This window comes from Quercus robur, chromosome 9, assembly GCF_932294415.1.
Source record: "Quercus robur chromosome 9, dhQueRobu3.1, whole genome shotgun sequence".
In the NCBI taxonomy this organism is placed as follows: domain Eukaryota; kingdom Viridiplantae; phylum Streptophyta; class Magnoliopsida; order Fagales; family Fagaceae; genus Quercus; species Quercus robur.
The window spans coordinates 13,522,726-13,544,960 of NC_065542.1; the positions used below are offsets into that span (position 1 = coordinate 13,522,726).

Below are 22,235 nucleotides of genomic sequence, written 5' to 3' on the forward strand. Positions count from 1 at the left end.
CAGTCGTCCTCCTTCCTTCCTTTTTCACTAGTCTTTTTCTCATCCTTTATCGCGGCTAAAGCGTCTTCTGCGTTCATGTACTTCTGTACTTTCAGGAGCATTTCTTCCATCGTCTTAGGAGAATTCTTCGCAAGTGAGACCACGAACTCTCTAGACTTCAATCCAGCTTTAAAGGTAGTTAACTGTACCTTGTCATCAACTTCGTCTACCTCTAAGGTTTCTCGAGTGAAGCGTTTCACATACGACCTTAGGGTTTCTTTCTCCGCTTGTCTGATGGTGAGTAAGTGGTTTGCTAGTCTCTTCAGGCATTACCCTCTAATGAAGTGTCGCAAGAAGGCATTGTCCAACTGCTCAAAGCTGTCGATGGACGATGTTGGTAACTTTGTGAACCACTCCCTTGCAGCTCCTTTAAGAGTGGTAAGGAAAGAGCAATATAGTATTTCATTAGGAGGTTGTTGAAAGCCTAGTGTTGTCTTAAAGGTGTTGAGGTGGTCTAGGGGGTCCCTGAGGCTACCAAACTGTTCAAGCTGAGGCAAGCGAAATTTTGACAGCACTAGGCATTCTAAGACTGCCGCTGTAAAAGGTGAATTTGTCATCCTGACCGTCCTATCTAGGCTTTGATCTGTCTTCCCTTTAATGGCATTCCTCAGCTCGTCCATTTCCTCTTTCATCTCCCGGAGAAGATCTGAGTTTGGTTCATTCGGAGTGGTTGGCCTTCGACGGTCACTCCCTCTTTGACTATCCTCATCGTCTTCTTGATTGATCTTGGACCAGTTCTCCTCTTGTTGAAGTCGTAGCCTCATCTCCTGATTCTGTCTAATGAGCTCTTCGACGCTAGCTGCAAGTGCCTGGACTTGCAAGGCTAATGCTGCAGGATCTTGGTTAGACTCCATCTGAATTTAGCGATTGATTAGAAACTACGCTTTCGAACCTAAGTGCGAAAATGTTGTCCCCACAGATGGCGCCAAACTGATGAATTGCAAATCGTCAGTCTTGTAAGTTCGTCTAGATGGAGCTGGGTCTTCGTCACTATCTCTGCAAATGTGGAACAATTGCTCCCTTAAGATGGTCACCGATATGGTGCCTACCACCACGCCTCCAATGCCAAAGTCAGTATATAAAAGTTTTTAGAGAATAATAAGAGAGGATTGAATATCAGTGTCTATGAATACTTTTGAGTGAGTCTATGTACCTAGTTTGTCTCTGATCAGTGTGTATATATACAACTTCATGGTTCCTAGCCGTTGGGGCCTTAATTGTGGCTCTAGTGCCCTTTTTGTAACACCTCAAGGCTCATGAATATGGGTTTTGATGAGGCTCCAACAATCTGTCAACTGTTTAGTAACTGTCCGAGCTATTTAATGCTCTTATTAATGACTTGCCTATGTTTGTTTGTGTTCAACTAAGGCGGACAAGTATATTTGATGAGGCTATCCAAGAAGGAAGGTCTAGTCAGTCCCATCAAAACTAACTAAACATGAGCAAGAATGTTGTATTTCATATTAATTATTTTTTTTGTTAATAATTAAATAAGTATTACAAATAAATTGTTTATAATATATATTTAAGAAAAGTAAATCCCTGAATTCCTTTTACATAAATAATTAGTGCACCTTCTGTATATAGTTAACATATGGAAATAAATTAAATTACTCCATTAACACATGACAATAAATTAATGTTTTGAGATAAATGCAAACTTTTAATGGAGTAGAATGCTAAATGAAGAAGTTATTTTTGGGTCAGATTTAAGTCCAATGTCTAGTAGTACTGGACCCGTTGAGTTGATGACATGTGTTCACTTTTGAACATGTGTCATCATCTGACTAGGTCCAGTGCACTTGATGCACTAGACCTAAACCAAATTTGTCATTTTTAACATTAATAGTAGGACATATCAATTAAATTTATAATGGAATTCACAATTCATTTAAGAGGAGAGAATACTATCCCTATAGATAATTAATATATAGCACATAGAAATAAATGCAATTACTCCATTAACACATGACAATAAATTATTCTTCCATATATGTGTAAAGTTTTATGGAGGGCTAAATGAAACCGTAATTATTCATTTATTTATATGAATGTTGATCTCACTAATTAAATTTATTAGAGTAATACTACAAATACAAATTATTTTACAACATTTTTACAAACTGCTGATGTGGCTTTAGTATTTTCCAAATAGTTATTGTAAATAAAAATGTGATGTTAGTGATGGGCCCATATTAAAACTAGTAAAAATTTGTCACATCAACAGTTTGTAAAATAGTTTGTACATGTATCATTACTCAATTTATTATGATATGACCCACTATTCATGTAATTAATGGAAGTACTAAATAATGTTTTTAAATGAAAGAAAATTTTATTTCCTTTTCTATGTTTCCTCTACATGACATAACCATAGGCTACTAATAAGGTTGAGGTTCCTGCTTTTAGATTTGTGCAAAATAAATCTCATAAACATGATTACAATTCACTAGAGTTTTTAGGTTAACGTCACTATATATATTTCTTAAATTCTAACCCTTCATTTTAAAATGAGTGGATTAGATTTTAGTATTTTACCATGTCATTAATTTTTTTTTAAATAATGTTGACTATCACTATTTTAGTATCAGGCATAATCCAACCCACTTTATTTCAAATTAAATGAATAAAAAATTTTAAAGAACTTGACAGTGAAGTTACTCTAAAAACTCTAGTAGGATAGTCCCATAAATAAGGTGGTGTAGAAGTGCATGAATGCAGATACGTACGATGATGTATGAAGGAAGTTTTGTCACCTATAAATTTCTTAATTTCAAAAGGCTTATTAGTGCATAGCAGAAGAGTTTTGTCTCCATTAGCATATCCAAAAAGCGTCTTTTCCCATTAGTTCCCCAATTCACAAGGGAAAGAACTAAGAAGATGAGCATGGGGACAGCTTTGAGGATGATTTTCCTTGTGGTGTTTATTGGGTGGCTCATGGTTTGGGTTTTGTTGCCAACAACGATATACACACAAGCATGGACTCCTAAGCTAAACTGCAAGCTCAATTCAACATATTTTGGAGAACAAGGTTGCCTTTAATTCTCTAATTTGCTTCTTTTTTCCCCCTTAGAACTATATGCTTAAATTTATATCATTAATTGTGCAGGGACAAATCTTCTGCTTTTCTCATTTCCCATGATGTTCATAGCCGCTTTGGGCTGTGTTTATCTCCATGTTCAGCAGGAATCAAAAAAAATTAACTCCAAAAGGTTAATTATAATATTTCTATTGTAAATCTTCCATTTATTACTTGTTCTTCACCTTAACATTTTTATTTTTATTTTAAATCTTCACTTTCTTGATCAAAATATGAATATTTTTCATTCATATGACTCATATGGAGTAACATAAATACTGGCATATTATTGTAGTGTTGTTAAAAGTCATCGTTTGGCCTTCTCGAAACGTCCGCTGCTTGTGATGGCTCCTCTGGGAATTGTTACTGCAACGGAGCTTGCCTTTTCCGCCATGTTCATTGCACTCTTAATCTGGTCTCTATTTAATTATATACATTATTACACCTTCGATCACCCCTTTGTGCATAAAGCAGGCGAGAAATTGTAAGTAGGAAGACCTCTTCATTTGATTTTCAATAATTAAAAAAAAAATGAAGCTTAATTGATTTGTTAGTATATTGGAAGATGGTTTATAAGCCTTGTCCCAAGGATAAGAGCCTAATTTTATTGAAGAAAGAAAAAACACCTTATTTGTATGATTCCTTATAGTAATCTACTTTTTTGGGTTCAAATGATAGCTCAACAACAATTGTATCCTTGATTGTGTTCCATATCTGTGATTCAAACCCCAATTATAATCTTCAATTTTGTCTATCTTAAGGCAACATTTTAAGAAAATAGGTCTTTTGGGATTCGATTGCAGGTGGCAAACAAGGTTTCGAAGTGTATCATTCATACTGGGGTATGTAGGAAACATATGCTGGGCATTTCTCTTCTTTCCTGTGAGTCGAGGGTCTTCAATTTTGCCTCTTGCTGGGCTCACATCAGAGTCTAGCATCAAGTATCATATATGGCTCGGCCATCTTTCTATGATTCTTTTTGCCGCACATACTATCGGTTTCATCGTCTACTGGGGCACGACTCACCAAATGGCTGAGGTAATTCGCTATTGAAGCAATTTTTATGAAAAGGATAGAAGTCAGTCCAATAGTGACTTAGTACCTAGAGTGGTAGGAAGTCACTATTGAAGCATTAATTTAATCTTTATTGTGCTATAAGATGATACACGTGAGATTTCTTTATCTATTTTGCTGTTAGAATCCGTTGTCTCTTTGTTTTTGGAAGAGAATTATGTTAGTCCTTGTGATAGTCGACCTAGTTTACTTTATGCTTTCTTTTTAGAAGAGATTTCTTAATCTTTCTTTTTTCAATATATGTGTTACTTAAAAAAAGATTAAATATTTATTTATTATGTTATTATAATGCACTAATTGTATTTATTGTCACATCAGTTTGTAAACATTTTTTAGTAAAATTTGAAGTATTTTTATAGCATTTTTACTTTTTTAATGTTATTTTTGAAAGTTGACACATGTCAATTTGTAAAATCTATGTCGTAAAACTTGTAATATACCTAGCTTGCATCACTCTTTATAGTTTGAGTGAATTCTACAAATTTTATTACATAAAACTTAAAAATTAATATGTCATTACTCATAAAATAAAACAAATATTTTATTTATTATATTATTGCAGTGATACCAATCACAATTCATTGTTATGTTAGTTGAAAAAAATTTGTAGTAAAATTGGTATTAAGGAAAAATGTCTCAAATATGATTGTATTATTAAAAATAATTGTTATATATGTCTATATGCATTTGCGTGTATGTATTCGTTACTCATTATGCCCACAAGGGCATGAACATGTACGTGCAGGGATAGAGTCATATATTTTCAAAATACTATATGTATTTACCTGAGATTTAGTATTTGGCCCCAAAAAATTCTTCTTTGGCCCCCCTTTATAATGAGAGAGAGAGAGAGAAAAAAAAAAAACTAATAGGTGTTTGTTTTTTGTTTGAGAGAAAAATTGAAAAGTCAAAAGAGGTAATTAATGGGTTGATATTGTTATCTTGGAAATGATTTTTTTTTAGTTTATTATATTTTCAAAAAAAAAAAATAGTAAGCCTCGGTCTTAGAGATAAGAGATGACTTAATGCTACAAGCTCAACAAAAAATTACAATAATTATACAACACTCCCAAATAAGTATACCAATCATAAATAAAATAATTAATTGGTGGTTGTAGTAAGTTCATGTGTGAGTTGGTATGATAATTTAGAAATAGTATAAACTTATTGTTGTGTCCTTAGTATTACACTTTTCTTTTTCTCTCCTCCTTTCGCCTTTTGAATTCATGTGCTTATAGATATATTTATATATTAACTTTGAATTTTTTGTTTTCTTTAATTATTATATTACTAATATATTCAGCTTTTATAAATATTTTGTGTAGTATAAATTTATTAAAATTTTTTTTAATAATATGAGAATATTTACTTAATATTTGTAATAAACGGTGAAAGATATCATTTTCTAATTAAGATTTATTTGTAATTATTTAAATTCTTTTTACATATATATTTTTTCTCATTAAATGATTATTAAAATAATTATTACATCGTCATGTTTTGAACTTCGATTGAATCTTGATCTAGCCTTAAAACTTTTAACCTTTACTTTTTCCTATTCTTTGACTAGTTTAGTTTTAAGACTGATGTTGATATCAATTGAATAGAAAGAGTCTCTTCGATTGCATAGCAGTACAAGCCACACAAGATGCCATCTTACACAACGCATCATCATTGAGATCATTGCACTCGTGTCGTATATAACACCCACACCCACTCTCTCGCTTGTCTTTGTCTCTCTTCTCTCTTGCATCTTTTCATTTATTAATATTTTGTTAATACTAAATAGATACTAATTTGGATTTTCTAAAAATAAAAATAAAATTGATTTCATACTCCCCAAAAAAAAAAAATTGGTATCCTAACTTAGTCTCTACATCTGTGAAGTAATTATTCAGTATTCCAAGAGTAATGCTACTTCTTCTCATATAATAGTGAGTACTATTTATATGAATGGAATGAGCACTGCTTCTCAGGAATAATTTTACATGCATGTGAAGGTTTTGTCGGCAATTCCTTTAAAACATGAGGTTTCGGCAATAACTAATGCAGATGCTTGAATGGAGAAAAGATTGGGTGCCAAATGTAGCTGGGGAGATTGCATTTGTATTTGCAATGGGAATGTGGGTGACAAGCTTTCCTCGCGTGAGGCGAAAGATGTTTGAGGTTTTCTTCTATACCCACCATCTCTATGGGTTCTATATCTTCTTCTATGTACTGCATGTTGGCGCTGCCTACTTCTGCATGATCCTTCCTGGAATATACCTTTTCTTTATTGATCGGTTCTTGAGATTCCTACAGTCCAGACGAAGGGCTAGATTAGTCTCTGCACGCATCTTACCTTGTGACACTGTTGAACTGAACTTCTCCAAGAGCCCAGGTATAAAACAACAATAATCAATGTGTACATTTACTACTATTCCACATTTAACATGCAATTTTGCCTCCCAGGGTTGATTTATAATCCCACAAGCATATTGTTTTTAAATGTGCCTAGCATTTCCAAGCTTCAGTGGCACCCTTTTACAATTACTTCTAATTGTAATATGGAGCCAGATAAGCTCAGCATTGTCATCAAACGCGAGGGAAGTTGGTCCCAAAAGCTTTACCAGGAACTTTCTTCTTCTGTGGATTACCTTAATGTTTCTGTTGAAGGACCTTATGGTCCTACTTCCTCTCATTTTTTGAGGTCAGTTTTAACCATGAAAGACTTCCCTACTATAGTACTGCAAAGGGTCTAGCTTCTAAATTATAACATATGGTATAAACTGTTACAAATTTTACAACACATAACTTTTACAAATTGATATGACAATGAATATAATTTGTAGATTTCAAAAACATAATAAATTAACTTTATTTTTTTGTTGTGATTAGTGACAAATCAATTTATAAATATTATATTGTAAAATTCATTATTATGGGACCATTTGGTAACATTATTCTAGTAATGTTATTTGTATTTTTTAGAAATACGTATGAGTGAAAAAGTGTATGGAGATACGTATAATGTTGTTTAAAAAATGAATAGTATTGCTCAAATAACCATACCAAACGCCCCTATATGTTTATGACTTTGAATTGCTTTGTCATTTAATATGATTGATCTTTGTTTGGCACTAGGCATGAGTCCTTGGTGATGGTGAGTGGAGGAAGTGGCATTACTCCTTTTATCTCCATAATTCGCGAGATCATTTTCCGAAGCCAAAGTGAAGAATTAGATGTTCCGCCAGTTCTCCTAATTTGTGCATTCAAGAACTTGGCAGATCTCACCATGTTAAATCTCTTACTTCCTATCTCAGACACACACACACAGATTTCCAAAATGCAGTTGCAAATAGAAGCCTATGTGACCAGAGAGAATGAGCAGACTTTTACAGATTCCGAAAAGCACCTCCAAACCATTTGGTTCAAGTCAGATCCATTTGACTCGCCTATTTCTGCAGCTCTAGGCCCAAACAACTGGTTATGGCTTGGTGCAATAATCTCATCATCATTTGTCATGTTCCTTCTCATTTTGGGCATTTTCACTCGTTACTACATTTTCCCTATTGAACAAGAAACCTATGAGCCTTACCATTTCACCTTGAGAGCTCTTTGGGACATATTTTTGGTTTGTACCTGCATTTTTATAGCTTCTAGTGCAATCTTTCTTTGGTGCAAGAAACAAAATGCCAAGGAATATGAGCGAATCCTAAACCTGAAAGCTCCAACACCACCAACTTCACCATGGTCTCAATTTTATGTTGCGGATAGGGAGCTTGAAAGCCTTCCTCATCAGTCCCTTGTTCAAGCCACCAAGGTGCATTTTGGTGCAAAGCCTGATCTTAAGGGTAAGTTCCACTACCACACCCATATATGAGAGTAAATGTGCACACGGCCTTCTTTTTTTTCTTTTTTATTTATTTTTTTTTTTTTTTGAGAATAAGGTAAGTCAATTTTATTTCGGCAAATCAGACTGGAAAACATCATCCAAATCCTGTGGTAGTTCTTCTAACCACACATCAATATCAGCAGTTAAAACTGCTCTTCTTGCCAGGGAGTGGGCTAAATTGTTACCCCCCCTACTAACATGGCAGAAACTACAAGCTTGCAAATAAAGACTAGCTATTTTAATATCTTCTATAATGTGACCCCACTGAATCCTACACTGTTTTGGACTATTGATGGCTTCAATTACCTTTAGTGAGTCACCCTCCACTACCACTTGTGTGAGACTTATCTCCTACGCCAAAAGGATAGCACGTCGGGCAGCCATGGCTTCCACCGATTCTACAGAGCTGGGGAGCGGAATATTCTGACTTAGAGCTGCGATTATCATTCCTTCCACATCCCTAACTACCACCCCCAGACCTACTCTACCAGAACTTTCGAAGACGGCACCGTCGAAATTCAGCTTATAAAAACCAGCACTTGGCGGCGTCCATGGCGGTCTTGTGCGAGACACCCTAGACCGAAATGGACGATCCTGAACGTCCCAAAATTCCTGTAACAGCTCACGAGCTCGCTGCACCGTCTCCCCTACTCCCCAAACACTTTGCTTCTCCCTCAGTTTATTCCGCCTCATCCAAATGCTCCAAGCAACCATCAAAAACAGAGCAGCTATGGCTGGGCTTGCATTAGCTAAAACCGCTGAAACAAGATCGCCAAAATTTCTAAAAATCTTTGGTCAGAATGGACAGAAAGATGGCTCCGAAAGCCAGATACATTTAACCCGATCACACAGCCAAAGACAGTGAATAGTATCTTTGGTGTGTTCTTCACAGAGGCTGCAAATGTTCTCAGGGAGAATGTGCCGTGTAAATAGATTGAGCTTGGTGGGTAAAGACTCATTTGAGGCTCTCCATATAAAGTGCTTAACTTTATTTGGAACTTGCATATCCCAAATTCTATTCCAAAAGGATTTGCAACCCCCTGTAGCGGACGGACTGGGCAGAGCAGCTCTGGTCTCAGCGGCCATCAACTGATAAGCACTTCTAACAGTGTAGCTTCCATCCGTGGTGTGTGGCCATATAAGCAAGTCCTCCATCGGATAATGGCTGACAGGAATTCCTTGAATGCTCTCGGCTTCCCACGGTAAGAAATTTTGTTCAATGATCTCCTTATTCCAAACTCTTGTGTCAGGGATGAAGAGATCCTTTACTGTGATCAGAGAAGGATCAAGTTGAGGAGATACAATCTGGCCTCCCCCTGAAGACTCCAGCCAACGGTGCTTCCATATGTTGATCCCTGAACCATCTCCTATTCTCCACCGTGCTCCCTTGCAAATAACCTCCCTAGCCTGTAAAATACTTTTCCAAGCAAAGGAACTTCGCGGGTTGAACTCAGCATCCAAGATACTCCCCACTGGAAAATATTTCGGTTTAAAGACTTTATACAGTAACGTGTCCTTCTCATGGTAAAGTCTCCAAACCTGTTTACCAAGAAGTGCATCATTAAATTGTCGAAGAACACGAAATCCCATACCCCCAAGAGACTTTGGAGAGCATAAAGTACTCCACTTCACCCACTGCATTCTTCTTGTATTATCTTGATTTCCCCACCAAAATTTTCGGATCATCGTCTCAATATCCTTGATTAAACCAATTGGTAACCGAAACACACTCATCGAATAAGTGGGAATAGATTGAATAACCGCCTTTATCATGACTTTTTTTGCTGCTTGAGAGAGTAACTTTTCCTTCCACCCTTGCATTTTTGCCCAAATCCGTTCCTTGATCTGAATGAAGCAAGCTTTTTTTTGTCTCCCCACAAATGACGGCAAGCCCAAGTATTTCTCATAGTGCTTGATAGCTGGCACCCCTAGCAATACCTTGATTTCTTGTTGAACCTCCTCCGATGTGTTTCTGCTAAAGAAGAGGGTTGTTTTGTCCTTATTCACCAATTGGCCAGATGCACCTTCATACCAATGAAGTAGTTGCTGGATTTTTTGACATTCATTTTTGTTGGCCCTGCAAAACAAAAGGCAATCATCTGCAAAAAAGAGATGAGTAATCTTTGGCTCTTGGCGACATAGAGATAAACCCCTTACCTCCCCATTATCCACTGCTTTGTTAAGAAGAGCATTTAGACCTTCCGCACAAAACAAGAAGAGAAAGGGGGAAAGGGGGTCACCTTGCCTCAACCCTCTGGATGGTTGAATAAACCCTCTTGGTTCACCATTTAAGAGTATGGAATAAGTCACTGTAGAAACACACTGCATAATCATAGCCACCCATGAATCCTGAAACCCCATCTTTAACATGATTTTTTCTAGAAAACTCCACTCCACTCTATCATAGGCCTTGCTCATATCTAATTTCAAAGCCATAGAACCTTCCCTTCCCGAGCTTTGAGTTTTCATATAATGCAGGGATTCAAAGGCAATCAAGATGTTATCTGTAATAAGTCTATCAGCAATGAAAGCACTTTGAGCTTCTGAAACTATAGAATTCAGAAAGGGTTTTAACCGATTGGCAATAACTTTGCTAATAATTTTATAAATCACGTTGCATAAACTGATGGGTCTAAATTCCGAAACCAATTCAGGATTATTAACTTTTGGAATCAAAGTAATGAAAGTGTGATTGATGGATTTGAGGAGAGTACCAGAATTTAGGCAAGATAGCACCGCTTCTGTAACTTCTGGGCCAATGTGCTGCCAAAAGGATTGGTAAAATAGGGGTGGCATTCCATCAGGTCCTGGTGCCTTCAAAGGAGCCATTTGTTTGATAGCAATATCAACTTCCTCCATACTATATGGTTTCACCAATTCTGCATTCATATCTACTGTGACTACCCTTTTAACCCCTTCAAGGACTCGGTCAAGATCATGGAAATGTGATTGAGTAAACAATCTGGTATAGTACTCCACAAAGATTTCCGAAACCACTTCCTCATCTCTCTGCCAGACTCCTTCACCATCTTTGATACCCTTAATAAAATTTTTCCTCTTCCTTTGAGTAGCCACCCCATGAAAATATCTTGTATTTTTGTCACCCTTCGCCACCCACTGTGTTCTGGCTCTCTGCCTCCACATTTTGCTTTCTCTATCCAGCAAGACATTAAGTTCCCTTCGCAACTGAACAACCATCCCATAACTCCCACCCTTGGCTGCTTCCTCTTCAGCTTTCCACAACCTCTCCTTTTTATTAGCAATCTGTTTCTTGACGTTACCAAAATGATCTTTGCTCCAAGACCTAAGCATCTTTTTACACCTCTTGAGTTTTTTGGACACTTTAAACATGGGGTTGCCTTCTTGTGAAATCTCCCAAGCTCTTAGAACCGTATCACTACAGCCCCTATCTGCTAGCCACATTTCTTCAAAACGAAAGGGACGCCGAAACCACCTTTGTGACTCACTGTTAGGATCAAAAACCAGTTTAATGGGACAATGATCAGAGGAAAAACAATGAAGATGGCGGACTTGAGCTACTGGGAATTTGGCTAGCCAGTCATAGTTGGCCACCCCCCTATCTAAACGTTCCCAAATCAGGTGACCGTGTCTCCTACTGTGCCACGTAAATTCTGGTCCTGTGAAGCCAAGATCCACAAAACCGCAAACATCCAACACATCACGGAAAGCTTGCATCAGTACATGCGGCCTGATTCTACCACCTCTCTTCTCCTCCAACTGTAGAATTTCGTTAAAGTCTCCCATACAACACCACGGTAAGTGCGATTTTGATCGTAACATACTTAACATACTCCATGCTTCCTCCCTATAATGAGTGTTGGGTTCACCATAGAATCCGATGAAGCGCCAAGGTTCCTGACTTGTTCCATTCACCACTGCGTCTATATGGTACTTAGAGAAGCTGTCTACCCATACCGAAATATCTGATTTCCATAAAAGAGCCAAACCACCGCCCCTACCCGAACTAGGAACAGTGAACAAGCCTGCATATTTGATCTTACACCGTAACTTTTCTAATCGTTTTCTTCCAGACCAGGTTTCCAACAAGAAAACAATTAGGGGATCTTGTGCTCGAATAATGGTTTCAAGCTCATCCTCTGCCAGTGGGTTCCCAAGCCCACGGCAGTTCCAAGCAAGGCAACTCATTGCTCTCGGCGGGGCTGTCCCGCAGCCTCCGCTGTTTGCTGTTGTGTTGTGTCAAAGGAACATAACTTCTTCTTCAAAACCCCAACTTCCATTTCATCCTCCTCGTCACGTACTGCTCTTTTTCTCTACATGGGTGTATTCTGGACTTCTACATAAGGCCGGTCACTAACTAATCTCTTCCACCCACGAGCCTTAAATTCATTTCCTTGTAGGCTTTTTACTGGGGGCATATCTTCATCTTCACTTAAAGCACGGCCCTTATTTCCCAGCATGGTTGATATTTTATGGGCCTCAGCTTGGCCCAAAAAGGATGTATGTCCATTTGAATTAAGATCCACCACGGTCTTATCATATTTTGAAATAGCTTCGTCAATCCCGTGTAACGTCTCCTGAAAATCCGTTACTCCGCAAGAATCACGTTCTGCATTAAATTTCGTACCTGGGATTACGGTAACGGAATTTGCGCCTGTTTCCTTGTTTGTAGGAAACGGTCCACTGGTCTCCTCCTTCTGCCGGCGATTCCGGTCGTTCACAGGGCTGTTACCATTCCCACTCTGGTGTCCTAAATCTTCCACTACCTCTCCGATTGCCCCCTGGTCCGATCCACCATGCTTAAGGTTCACCTCATCTTCGCCACCCACCCGGATTGCCGAGCATTTTTTTGTGTTGAACAACGGGGCACGGAGCCATGCACCGAATTGTCTGTCACTTTCAGTAAGTGACCCGTTGCTCCTAACCCATAGCTCACAGTCTTTGTCACTGTGAGAAAGTTTTCCGCACCAGTAGCACATTATCGACAGCCGCTCGTACTTGAAGCGTATCCAGCCAATCTCTCCATCCTCTCTACGGAGTTTTCGTCCTCGGCACAGTGGCTTTGAAGTATTAACCCGTACTTTAATTCGCATGAACGTATTGCCATCTTGATTGCCCCAGTCCCGAATACCCGGTTGCACTTCCCCACAGACCTTACCGATCTCAGCAGCCGCTTCTGGAGTCATATCGCAGACTGGGATGTCGTGGATTTGAACCCAGAAAGCCGTTCGGTCAAACACTAAATCCTTCACCGCACCGTTTTTCTCCAACCTGCACAGAGAAACTAGATACTTATCATAACTCCAAGGCTCACCTAGCAATACCCTGTCCGCATCTGTTTTGTCCGAAAATACAAAGAGAACTACGTGATTGCCCATATCTTTGACTTCAAAACCCTTCTTCGTTAACCATAGTTGTTTAAAGGTTCGCGGAATGGCTTCCATATTGAGTACACGTCGTGTGTGAAACTTGGCCACTATAACCTTTCCTCCAAGTGCTTCTACTGGCTTACCACTGTACTCACTATGCCTTATAAATTTATGTGTCACCACTAACCAAAAGAGCATAATTCAATCATTTATTTATTTAGTTATTAAAGTGACACCAATCACGTATATGTATATATATTATTATATCAGTTTGTAGGTCTTTTGTAGTAAATTGATAGTAACTTAAGCATTTTTCCACGATTAATATGTTTGGTGACATTCTTGCATTGTAGAAATTCTGCCTAGGTGCGAAGGATCAGATATTGGAGTCTTAGTTTGTGGCCCAAGGACAATGCGACATGAGGTTGCCAAAATTTGTTCGTCTGGGTTGGCAGATAATTTGCATTTTGAGTCCATCAGCTTTAATTGGTGATGTATTTGGAAGGTGATTGTGTTCGATATAGCATTGCAGACAATCTACTTTTAACGTAGGGGATGCGATGTTGGAAACTTTTAAGCCCATAGCTCAAGAAATGTTTTGACATTTGTAAATATTTGCTCACCCTGTTTGATAGATAATTGAATTATTTCAGGACTACAAGCTACACTGGAAGGGGATTCTTTGCTGGTGGTGCAGTCCCTTGCCGATGATGCTCTGAGTTTTGCTGGTTTTGGTAGCTTAATTTATTAGAGATTTGATGATCTTTTTTAAGTGTTTCCATTGATTAAACTTTTCTCACACTGGACGGGAAGGAAATAACTTAGCTCATAATCTGGCCAGACATTCTTTAAATGTTCTTGATATTTTAATGTGGATAAAGGATGTTCTACCGCAGTTTCATTGTTTTTTTAAGGATGATTTAGGGCTTGTTTGGATCACCATGATTTTAAGTGATATCACTCAATTTTCATCACTAAGTTTCCAAAACGCATGGGTCCCACCGAAAAAATCTTGTTTGACTTAGTTTTTGGGTGATGTTTCCATTACTCAAAACTCAAAAATTTGAGTGATGGATGGTGTTTTCAGTTTCTGAAATATGAGTTATGATGGCAAAATGTGAGTTATGTGATTGAGTAATGTGACCAAACAAGAATTTTGGAGTTTTTGAGATAAAGTGAGATTTGGGTTATGAGTTATGGGTTTTAAGTGTGAGTTATAAGTTATGAGTATTGAGTTATGAAAACTAAGTCATGGCCAAACCAAACAAGCCCTTAGCCTTCTGTTCTAATTTTTAAAATCATTGACATTTTCTGCAACAACAAAAAAAAAAAAAAAAAAAAAAAAAAATCTTATGTGGCAGATTATAACTGGTTGCTTAACACTTTTACATGGACATATCACTTTTTCTTCCACCACTCATTAACAACCACATATAAATAGTTATGGGAAATGGTGTGAAACAGTGTGTGGTCCTAGAATTTTTGTAGATAATGAGATATTAAGGATAAATTTTGGGGCACCAACTTTTTCACGAAATTTTTAACATGTTTATATATATATATATATATATATATATATATATATATATAGGGTTGGGTTCAAGTTACACTTGGTGTAACTTTAAGTAATGTTACACCACCCAATATTTTTTAGAGATTAAATTCTATAAGGACGTTGTGTAAAACCCATATTTTACCCCTCCAATCCCAACATGTCACACCATCTTATCACATATTTAAGAATAAACACAATCATACTTGTGGGGCCCGACAACAGATGGGCCAGATCCACCTATTCACAGGAATACTTAAGGCCCAGGCCGAAGAGGATAGTAGTCCCAGCCCAATAAACGCAAAGCACCAATGGGCCATAGAAACCGCCGAGGAGGGTACAGCCCTCGGCTAGCCCAGAGCTACACTAAGGAAAGGGGTAAAAGCGGCATAGGGATAATCTTGTAAGAAATCTAAAATATCTAGGAAAGGCTGCCCAAACTACCTGCCCTAGACGGAGCTTTGCCTCTCACAGAGTCGTGTCTCTTTAGCCTACTCAACCACTCCCAACAACTCAGGTCTTAAACTGATGGGACAAGTGTCAGGCTAGGAAAGTTCGACCCTACACGTGGACGAAGGCAATTGAATGCATGCTAATATAAAAGGAAAATTTGCAACCTAAAAAGGGGGCCTTCCAAAAAGGAGAGGACCAAAGGGGTGAACACCTCTAAATCATGCAGGAAAAACTTAACAAAACCACAGCCGAGTAAACATGACTTAGCCTTTCGACCCCACTCTCTACAAATGATATTGCACGGGTCCATTTACGTGCGAACCCAACCCTACCGTGGTCCAACGCAAATCGTGTCCCTACAATACTCAATCAATTCTAATACCCATATATAAATCCAACCAAATTGGGAATCTATCAAGATGTTATTAGGTATGGTAGAATGTATTGAATTTTAAGTAAAATACTGATATGGCAATCACTTATTGGATGGTGTAAAACATGGATTTTACACCCCATCCTTATAAAATTTAATCTCTATTTTTTAATCAAATGCGAATATTGACAAATCCACCGTTAGATTACCTTATCTTCATATATTCTCCATGCTTGCAAAATTTCAAGATGATTAAAGATTAATAGTCATGTCATCAATCAATTGTTAAAATTCAAGTTTTTGTAGTTTAAAATAATGCATAAAAGATGAGTTTATGGATCAAATGATAAATAACATCCGATTGATATGAAAAATGACGTGCATGTTAAGAACATAAATACTATGTAATTTAACGGTTGGATTTTCAAAATATTAATTCAATAATAAGTTTTTGAGTGGTGTAACATTGCTTAAAGTTACACCAGGTATAACTTGAACTCATCCCATATACATATATGAGTTGAGTTAAAGTTATACTTGGTGTAACTCTAAGTAATGTTACACCACTTAATATTTTTTAATTTGATGCGAATTTTGACAAATTAATCATTGGATTACACTATTTTTGTATATTCTCTATGTTTGCAAAGTTTCAAGGTAATCAAAGATCAATAGTCATGTCATCAATCAATTGTTTAAATTCAAGTTTTTGTATTTTAAAAATTGCATAAGATATGAGTTTATAGATCGAATAGTAAATAATATCTAATTGGTGTAAAACTTGACATGCATGTTAAAAATATATAGAACATGTAATCCAATGGTGAGATTTTCAAAATATGAATTCAATAACAAGTTATTGGATAGTGTAACATTACTTAGAATTACACCATATATAACTTGAACTCAACCATATATATATATATAAAAGATCAATTTCAAAAATAAATAACAATCCATTTGAATATTAAGTTATATTTTAACGTTTAAAAAAAAAAAAAAAACACAAAAAAGAGATCATGTTCATTATAATTTATCTAGGAAAAAGTTAACAAATACCCTAAGAGCATTAGCTTAGAAAATATTTTTAAAAACTTTTTATGAGAAAAGAAAAAAGTAATTAATTTATTTGACCGATTTTTATATTTCCCTATAAAGTGGTGTCAAAATTTTCTTAAAATGATTTATTAACAATTGTTCTAAGAGTACCCATTAATAAGACCCTGAGGAAAACGCGTAGATTTCTTGTATGTTGGCTAATATAGACTCATATAATTTAAAATTGTAATAGTTTGCAACTATATATACTATGAATATTTATACATTTGAAAAAAATATCAAATTTTGAATTTTATTATGTTAACATGATATTTTCTCCATTAATGAAGGAGAATGAAATGCAATACTGTTAACATGATAAATATATATATATATATATATATCCTATTATCATTTTTTTTAACTTTTGAAAGCTAACAATAATGTTCTTTTTTTTTTTTTTCTCTTCAATCAAAATTATTGCTTCTTTATTTTACTTCTTCCTATAATATTTTTTTTTAATATAGTGACTATAATAAATATTGAAAAATATGTTTCTTTATTCCCTTTAAATAAAATCTGACATATAATTGTTTATTAATTATGAAAGCTCGAATATGTGTGAAAACACAAGAGCTTGTTAGACCCTCAATTAAAAATTATGGCTAGATTACTTTTACTCTAACTTATCTAAGTGCGGAATAGAGTAAATGCGAGCAAATAAACAATAAAGCTACTCTAAAACACAAACACAAGTTAACACGGCGATGTGTAAGGGAAGAGAAATACAAACACAAGATAACATGGCGATGTATTATCGAAGAGGAAATCGAAGAACTTGGCGAAAAACCTCTCCGCCCCCCTCCAAACGGTAAATCAATCCACTAGACAATAAGTTGGGATACATGAATAGTAAGAGACCCTCCAAGCCTAATCTACCTAATGTACTTAAGCCCTCCAAGCTTCTACTCCAATAAGGCTTCTCGAAATCGTGTCTTGTTTAACTTTTCGGAACCCACAATACGCCCGATTGCATTGGCAAATCCCCAAAGCTTCCCAAGCTCCAAAACACTTTCTACACTCTGAAAATGTGTGGGTTGTGTTTGGGTACAAATCTCCTCTCAAAGTATGACAATAGGAGAGGGAAGGAGAAGAGGCTAAAATGATTTCTCACTAAGGATGAGTAGCTCTCTCTCTAAAAGATTGGTGTGTGTGTTGTAGAAAACCTATCTAGGGTTTTCTCTCCGAATGGCCTCCTTACAATTTCTGTGGGTAATGAGGGTATATATAGTATAGATGAAGGATAAAAAAGTTACACTTAAAAATCTTTCAAACAAAAAGTCTCGCGGGTATCTCACAGGAAGGCCTTACCCGCGAAATACTCGCGAAATTGACAGTCTAACACAACTCTTCATCTTCCAGTCATGTGTTTCTCACATGCCTTTTTCGTGGGAACCCTTCTCGCGAGCTAGTCACAAAATGCACTAATCTTCATTTTATGCTCGATTATTCACCAACTTAATACTAAACCCAATACAATAAAATCCCACAAAATACAATGAACAAAATTAAAGCAATTACAACACTTTTTGTCATAGAATAAAGCCAACATAAAACATAGTTGTAAATCACAACTTTACAAATTTATTATACCAACAAGAAAATCTTACGAAAGGAAAAGAGAAAAAAATAATAATAAAATTATATAATACGTTAAGGAGGTTTGTGTCGTAATAAGCATTAAGTGTTTTATACCCCTTGGTTGATTTAATCAAAATTTAATTAACCATATTACTTAATTAATTATGTATTGAATTTAATTTCCGATTAATAACTACAGTTTAAACGCATCTCCAAATAAAGCAATCATACAAATAACACAACCATGTAGTGAAAAAAATTGTAAAACCATGTACGCATTCATACCCATATTCCTAATTATTACCCAATAAATACTTATTAACGTGATCCCACAATCTGCTTTAAGCAACTTAGACTCTTCAATATATCATAAAATTTTTTTAAAAACCGCTTTTATGACTTTAGAGTGCTTTGAAAATTTCTTCTCCACCCAGGGACGGACCCAGGAAGGGGCCTAAGGGGGCCCGGGCCCCCCATGGGTCCAAAAAAAAAAAATTTTAGTAGGTAAAGTTTTTCAAAAAACAAAAAAATAAAGGACTTGGCCCCCCTTATCAAAATGACTTGGCCCCCCCTATCCCAGCCGGTCGGCCCAGTCAAGAGCCCATCAGCCCATGTAAGTCTAAAAAAAAAAAATGTAAAGAAGAAAAATTGAAAACCTAGCAAAAGGAACAAACGGAACAAGCTAAAACCGAAAACGAAGGAAAAAAAAAAAAGAAAAGAAAAGAGAGGCGAGACTGAGAGGCGAAACAGACACAGTGAAAAAAAAGCTCATGCCGCCGTTCACCGGTTCATGCCACCGCTCACGCCTCATGCCGCCACCATGCCTCATGCCTCACGCTGCCACCAGTTCCCATCGCATACCCAAACGGGAAATGGCCACACCAACGCCACCACCGTCGCCATGCCCACGTGAGACCCATCTTGATTCTTGCCGTCGGTTGCTCGATCTGCCCAGCCCAGCTTCATTGTTCCAGCTCAACTCACAAGTATTTAATCTATCCTTTCCTAGTTTCTTTCAAAACCTAATATAATATTTGTGAATCTCAGAATCTAACAATATGTGCTTGTGGACTTGTGGTGTTTATTGATGAGTGATGAACTGAGTTGTTGATTGTGAATTGAATCTGTGTTTTTTTTTCTTCTTTTTTTTGGCTTTTTGACTTTGTGACTCTGTGTTTATGATTCTGTAGAGATTAGAGAATATATTAGTGTAGTGTTTGACTATTTATTGACCGGTTGTTGGGCAATAATAGGGACTACTGAAAAAAAAAAAAAAAAAAAAAAAAAAAAAGAAAATGATTCTACTAATGTGTGGGGTACACAATAGTAAAACCAATTTTTGAAAAAGTTTATTGAAAATTGACCCAATAAAACTTTTTCAAAAATAGATTTGTTAAGGGCACATATTAACTAGACAAAAAAAAGGGTAAAGTTAGGAAAAGTTTACACAGTGTCGATAGTGGGATTGGGTATGGAAAAGTTTTTGTTGCTACTGTAGAATAAAATCGTGGTGTTAGTAGGGGGATTGGGTGAGTCCGTGAGTGTTAGAAATATGGAGACAAGACAAAGACAAAGAGATAAATAAAGGCAAAGACAAAAGACAAAAACAAATCATATAATATAGAAAATTGTCATATAAATTTAAGAAAATAACAGTGATTCACTTGCGCTTATTGTTAACTCGTAATACTAAATTAGATAAATTGAAAATTGAAAATATTGGATACCAAACAAGAAGTGCAAAATTTAAGAAAATATTCATTCCCCAACTCGTAATGCTAAATTTAAGAAAATATTCATTTTCCAATTCCGGAAAATGTCGATGTTTCAATCCCAAAAACTATTCATTCCCCAATTCCAGATGATTGTATCTTAATAGTGTTTCGTGTGTTTTGTTTTTGTTGGTAGATGATTGTATCTTAATATTTGTCTTGGTTGATAGTTTATTAATACTATATGGATGCGTATTTGAAAAAAAAAAATTTGCTTATCTCCGGCCCCCCCCAGCTTGAAATCCTGGGTTCGTCCCTGTCTCCACCATAATGAACAAGGAAGGCTCTGTGACTTCAACCTTTGATCACCAATCAAAAATACTAGTTTTTATATTCACTTGTAGAACACTCGGTATTTGGTGAAATTGAGCAGTTTAAATTTTTAATCTTGTTAGATGCATAACAAAGCACTCTTTAATTAATCTACTTGCAATTGACTTTAGTGAGCCCTTATATATATATATATATAGTTTAGGAAGTAGGGGTTAATTACCAACTCATTAGTTGACTTAATGAGCTTGATTAAGAATCAAGTTTCCCATGTCTCAATCAAGCAAGCCTTAGTCGAGAGACAATCAACAAGTTGATCTTGATCGATTAAGGGACGATTGAGGGTACGTTGAAAATACAATGAATACCCTTTCTTGAGATTAATCTTGGAGCTTGATCTTGTACTTGATATCTGACACTTACAACTCCAAAACAAGATACATTGACATGGATTTGCCAATACTAAACCTAACAATAAGAATTATAGTCTTATTATAGGTTTTTTTTTTTTTTTTAAACGGGGCCAGGGGGGCATTTGTACCCCCCCCCCCCCCCCCCCCCCTCCAACCTTCTTGACTCCACCCTTGGTTGTATGTTACTGCCAAATGTTAAAATAGGGTATTCGTATATTTTCAAGTCTTGTACTATTTTGTTATATTGGAACTCTTTGTAAATTTTCATTGTAAAATGCTTAAGCTATTGTAACTATCTAATGTCGTATAACTATGGTAATTCTCTTCGGTCAGACATAGGAAAATTATCTTCTTAAAAAAAAAAAAATTCAAATTTTCAAAGTTGATAAACTAAATCGTCTAAAAAACTCCTAATAGCATGTGGGATTTTATAGTACAAACAGGATTCAAAATTACAACCACTTATTTTGATACTATGATAATTTATCATTTTTTCCAAAAGTTTAAGTTGTTAGAAAGTGATAAATTTGATCATTTAACCATAATTCTATGCAAAAGTGATAGGATAGTCAACTTGAAAAATCCAAAATAAGTTGTTTTCATATAAATCTTAAAAAATATAAATATAAATAATTAGTGCACCATGTATAAATAATTGATAAATGAATACTATTAATTGGCACCTCCCCATGCATAAAGTGTTTGGGGGTCTAAGGGAGAAAAGGTTCGAGCTGCGGGATTAGTAGCATATTGTAATTATCTCTCAAAAAAAAAATTTTGAGGCTACTACAGTGTTTGTTTTATAAATATATAAAACTAAAATTAATACAATTAAAATATGAACAATATGTGTATAGTGAATTCATAAATATTTATTTATTAATTCAATAAAAAATTACATTTAATTAATTTTTTCTAATTAAATGTACAATAATTTTGTATATTATTGATGGCATATATTAATAAATTTTCTTTTTTTCTCTTTATTGCTTTTTTTTTAATTGTTGGCAAAACAACTAAATATATGAGCAAGAATTATATTCCAAATCCATTATTATTTTTGGATAATAATCACTATTCCAAATTGGCCGCTGGGTCTAAATTCTCACCCCCAAAAAATCACTATTCCAAATATATTATTTTCCTATTTTTTATATAAATTTTTAATAAAATAGCCATATAAATTAATTTTATATAAATCACAATCTATCAAATATTTATTTGACTTTCCTTGTAAAATAACTAAAGTTTAAAAAAAAAAAATCAATAACATTGAATACCATGATTGGTGGAGTATAAAATAGGACAC

At 35.8% G+C, this 22,235-nt stretch overlaps 1 protein-coding gene across 3 annotated transcripts; it reads left to right on the forward strand.

Annotated features, from left to right (window-relative positions):
- Positions 1 to 2,802: 2,802 nt before the first annotated feature.
- Positions 2,803 to 14,309, forward strand: LOC126698186 (ferric reduction oxidase 4-like). 3 transcript variants are annotated; one of them, XM_050395230.1, is made up of 9 exons: positions 2,805 to 3,070; positions 3,149 to 3,251; positions 3,414 to 3,602; positions 3,922 to 4,156; positions 6,245 to 6,572; positions 6,644 to 6,881; positions 7,316 to 8,025; positions 13,768 to 13,919; positions 14,068 to 14,309. In XM_050395230.1, exons 1-8 carry the CDS (start codon positions 2,920 to 2,922, stop codon positions 13,905 to 13,907), a joined length of 2,094 nt encoding a protein of 697 aa, XP_050251187.1. In that variant the 5' UTR covers positions 2,805 to 2,919; the 3' UTR covers positions 13,908 to 13,919; positions 14,068 to 14,309. The 3 variants fall into 3 exon arrangements, with proteins under 3 accessions (XP_050251188.1, XP_050251189.1, XP_050251187.1); XM_050395231.1 differs by lacking the exon at positions 13,768 to 13,919 and having other exon boundaries at positions 2,803 to 3,070; XM_050395232.1 differs by lacking the exon at positions 3,414 to 3,602 and having other exon boundaries at positions 2,804 to 3,070.
- The last annotated feature ends 7,926 nt before the right edge of the window (positions 14,310 to 22,235 follow it).

What these genes read in the sequence shown, in the direction of transcription:
- LOC126698186 (XM_050395230.1), top strand. Translation starts at nt 2,920, where the DNA reads ATGAGCATGGGGACAGCTTTGAGGATGATTTTCCTTGTGGTGTTTATT. An exon ending in AAAAAAATTAACTCCAAAAG is followed by an intron (nt 3,252 to 3,413) that starts GTTAATTATAAT and finishes ATATTATTGTAG; the next exon opens with TGTTGTTAAAAGTCATCGTT. An exon ending in GAACTTCTCCAAGAGCCCAG is followed by an intron (nt 6,573 to 6,643) that starts GTATAAAACAAC and finishes TTTGCCTCCCAG; the next exon opens with GGTTGATTTATAATCCCACA.